This window comes from Gossypium arboreum, chromosome 6 (assembly GCF_025698485.1).
Source record: "Gossypium arboreum isolate Shixiya-1 chromosome 6, ASM2569848v2, whole genome shotgun sequence".
NCBI lineage: Eukaryota > Viridiplantae > Streptophyta > Magnoliopsida > Malvales > Malvaceae > Gossypium > Gossypium arboreum.
Window position 1 is genome coordinate 94,194,635 of NC_069075.1, and position 4,305 is coordinate 94,198,939.

Genomic DNA, 4,305 nt, shown 5'->3' on the forward strand with positions numbered 1-4,305 from the left:
GATGCTCATCCCGCCCCATCTCGATTTGATTTGTTTGCTAATAATTTTAATGTTTTTAATCTTTTCAAAAACGAACAAATAATTGAATATTTCTTTAAAAATTATTTAAACATAAAACATAAAAAATTTATCACATTTTACATTTTACCTTTTAATAATTATAAATATATAAAAGTAAAATAATAATTTTATGTAAAGGAGTGAAGTAAAACGAAACAAATAATTACCATAATTATTACATATCTACTATTTAAAAAGAAAAAGAAAAAGAAAAACCTTACATTTACTCTACTCATAAATCTATTATTGATGTATTGTATAAGCCCCACTGTCATTATAGCGATATGTTGTTTTCAAATGACGCCGTCCATGTTCAGTGTATATGCTGCCCCTTTTATATTCTCTCAATGCCTACTTTTTGTTTTAAATACACCATTTTTAGTGTTAATTAATAAATAGTTTTGTATTCTAGACGCACATATTTTCACTTTGGAAAAATACGGCTCTACCCTTGGCTTCTTATGATGGTTAATGGCCAACTTTAATAAAGGACAATCCTTTGACATTAGATGAACCTTTAGTTGTTTTGGTACAACTAGACATGATATTGGGGTATCAATGACTAAGGAAGTGTATCCATCACAAATCACAATCTCATATTTAAGATTCAACATAAAAGAATTTTGTTTTTTCCGTCAAAATCTATTAATTTAGTTTATTAATTTTTGGTACCTCATATATAACGTTATATTTGAACAGTTTAATCAATATGTTAATTTAAAAAACTTTAACAAAAAATATTAATGATAGATAAAAGTACCATGAAGGTCATTATATTAGTAGTCGAATTGCATTTTGTCTTATCTATTCAAAAAATGAGCAAACCAGTCATTGTACATTAGACTAAATAGTAAATTGGTCCATTTTGTTAAAAATTTTATCTATTTATACTGTTAAAAAATTGCATGATTGATGAAATAACTAGATAGTGATATGTGATATGCCAGGTATATATTATGATGACATACATGGATAAATTTTTAACTGATTAACTTGATAAAAATTTTAACAAAAAGACTATTTGCTCTTTAATCTAATATACATTGACTAATTTGCCTTTTTTTTTAGTAGAGGGGATAAAATATAATCGACTCCTAGTATAGAGGATCCATGATATTTTATCGCTAATGATGTTAATGATTGGATTGTGCTTTTTATTTTAGAAAAAAGTAAAGAGGATATATCTTTTAGCTTTTAAATACATATATTAAATCTCAAATATTGTATTGACGGTATATTTTAACTCAAAAATTCACAAACAGTTTAAAATACAACTATTTATTTTATTTTATTAATATATGGATTAATATTTAGTATACCAAAAGTATTATTTTTAGTTCACAAGCAGCTTTAAGAGATTATTTCTTTTTAAATATTTTACTATACCTCTATAAAATACTTGTTAACCTCTCACCTTATTTGTAAAGTTTAAAACATTAAATATTATTCCTTAATATATTATAAAGACATAGTAGGATCCTAAATTTATTTGTGAACTTTGTTTATTCTATTGATAATGCATACAATAAATATTCTAAATAAATAAAATTAAATTTCAAAAAAGAAAAGAAAAGAAAAGAAAAGAATATTGATTCACAATCAAGTGAAATGGAAAAACTTAGGTTTAGGATCAGCAAGTTGAAGCAATAGGGATTAGATTCAAATGGATTAATTATTGATTCCAACTTAAAATCCAGCTTGGGATTTGTCACTTTGATCCCATTTACGTCTATTCATGTGCAGAAGCAACAATTGGATGTTGAAATAATTATAATATAGAATCAAAATAAGAGATAATGGGTTAAGAAATGTTTAAATATGATGAGACTCATACATTGAAAGTTAGAAATTTTCACTTGAATTAATAATACCAAAATCTCATTATTTTTTATATATATATATAAATATAAATATTGGAAACATCAATATTTTGTTTTAAATGATTAAAGAAGTAGGGGGAATGAAATTAAAAAAAGAGCATCCAGGAGCTTTCGCATCAGGTTAAGTTTGGTGTATCTTATTGGCAAACACCAACACCATTTTATCCAAAAGCAAAAATGCTATGCCTAATATTCTATATATAAACACCCGTGAAATGGTGTTGCCATTCATGATTCCTGCGGACCCACACAAAACAATGGGTCCAATAGTTTTCGGCCCGACATGGTCGCACCAAGTCATCGTTTATTTGCCTCCTCAGATATTTATACTTGCTAACTGTTTTAAATTTGAACTCAAATGGTTGGAGTATCCAGCAAATTAAATTTAAGCATCTTAATTCAAGCTTATAGGCTTAATTGGATTTTATTTTTTTAAAAGTGTGAATTTTTATTTATTAAATTTTCTTGTGAAATTATATATTCTTTAAAATAGTATATAAAATGTATAGAGGTAAAAACTTAATTAAAACTCAAATTCGAATAATGGATATTAATTAAATGAATTCAGCCAAACTCGAAGAAATATCAAACAAGATGGTTAAAGAGCAACATAAACAAAACTTAACCTTAAATCAAAAGAATTTTGTCTTTTTCATTAATTAATTATCACGCTTTAGCTACTTATAAATAACAATCCTGGTTTTCTCTGTTTCTCAGGTTGAATCACAAATTAACCTTCCATTTCTGAAAAGAAACCAACCCACAACCCTGTTTCCATTAAAGCAATACTCAGACCCATTAGTCACGTCAACACAATGAAAGAAGCACCAAAGCCCTTAATGGCGCAACCACGCTCCCCATGGCACTCACCCGTGCCTTACCTCTTCGGAGGCCTAGCAGCCATGCTGGGTCTCATTGCTTTTGCTCTCTTCATCTTAGCTTGCTCCTACAGGCGAATCCCCGACAACGATGGCGGTGAAGAAACAGACGTTGAAAGCGGCGATTCAGTGAAGGAAGTAAAGGTTTACGAGGAGAAAATATTGGTGATAATGGCTGGTGAATTCAAGCCTACGTTCTTGGCTACCCCTGTTTCAAAACAGGCTCCCTCGTTTGGTGATAAAAATGGTGGATTCGTGGGCGAACAAGGATCGGAGAAAGGTGAAAGCGGCGAGAGAGTGAAACCAAATATGAGCAGTGATGATTATCATCAACGATTGCCAACAACAATAACAGAAAATTCTGCCAACCCAGTGAACAATGAAACAGGACAAATCCAACACCAACATTAAAAACTTGTTTTGTTTTGTTTGGGTTTTGGCTTATCGGTCCCGAGAAAATTGTTGTTTTTAATTTGATCATGGGGGAATGTATATTTTGCTGAGAACGTAAAACAGAATTTTGTTCCTAAATTTTCATAAATTCTGATTTATTGTGTACATTGAGATTTCAGTTGTTTTGCAGTTGGCCTAACCAGCCCTGGCTGTTTTTTTTTTCATGTGCCATCACAACAATAATGCAAACTCGATCCCTTCACGGAGGATTTTACCGGCAGAAAAGGGCGTGGAATTAGAGTTACCCGACCCCCAAAATTTCACCCATTCCTCAATTTAAACTTATTTGCAGCTCAAAAATAGTTTTTAACTCAAATTAAAACTGATTTAAACCCTAAATATCATGAGCTTAGAACAATTGTGAAACAACCCAATCTTGAATAGAATAAATTTATAATGACCCCAATTTCAAATTAGAATAATTCGATTCTAAAATAACTCCAATTCAAAATAATTTAATTGCTTCATATTTTAAATGATTTAAATTTCAAAATTCACCCAAATTAAAATTATTCAAAAATTTATAAAGCTCGATGAGAGTGGGAACAAAAGCTAAAAAAGGTATAATTTAATTGCTAGTACAATATAAATTTTGAAGGAATAATTTTCTTATAATGAATGACGAATTTAGACTTTAATTACAAAATGGAAGAATAAAGCAAAGGAAATGCCTCAAAAGGACATTGAAATCACCAATTTCTCTATTTCTTGGGCACCAAGCAGATGTGAGACGCATGCTGCCTATTACTAAGATTTGTTAATAAAAAGGCAAACCTTAAACAGCTGGCTGTCAGAACTGCGCCGCGACTCGACGCCACCATTTCTTCTTAAATTTAAGCGCAAACTATTAAAGTATTCATTCCTATTTGTTTTAACTTACATTTAAAGTAATATTTTAATTACTTATATTATCATATTATAATATTTTAATCACTAAATATTAATTATTATTAATAGTGTAATAATGAATTAACGTAATATATTAAATTATTATTTTAGATTAAATTATATAATCGGTTCTTATATATTTTTCT

At 29.1% G+C, this 4,305-nt stretch overlaps 1 protein-coding gene across 1 annotated transcript; it reads left to right on the plus strand.

Moving 5' to 3' along the window:
• Nucleotides 1-2,627: 2,627 nt before the first annotated feature.
• LOC108485913 (protein GLUTAMINE DUMPER 5-like) lies at nucleotides 2,628-3,389 on the plus strand. Its single transcript, XM_017789757.2, has one exon. It carries the CDS (start codon nucleotides 2,756-2,758, stop codon nucleotides 3,227-3,229), a length of 474 nt encoding a protein of 157 aa, XP_017645246.1. The 5' UTR covers nucleotides 2,628-2,755; the 3' UTR covers nucleotides 3,230-3,389.
• Nucleotides 3,390-4,305: the final 916 nt, after the last annotated feature.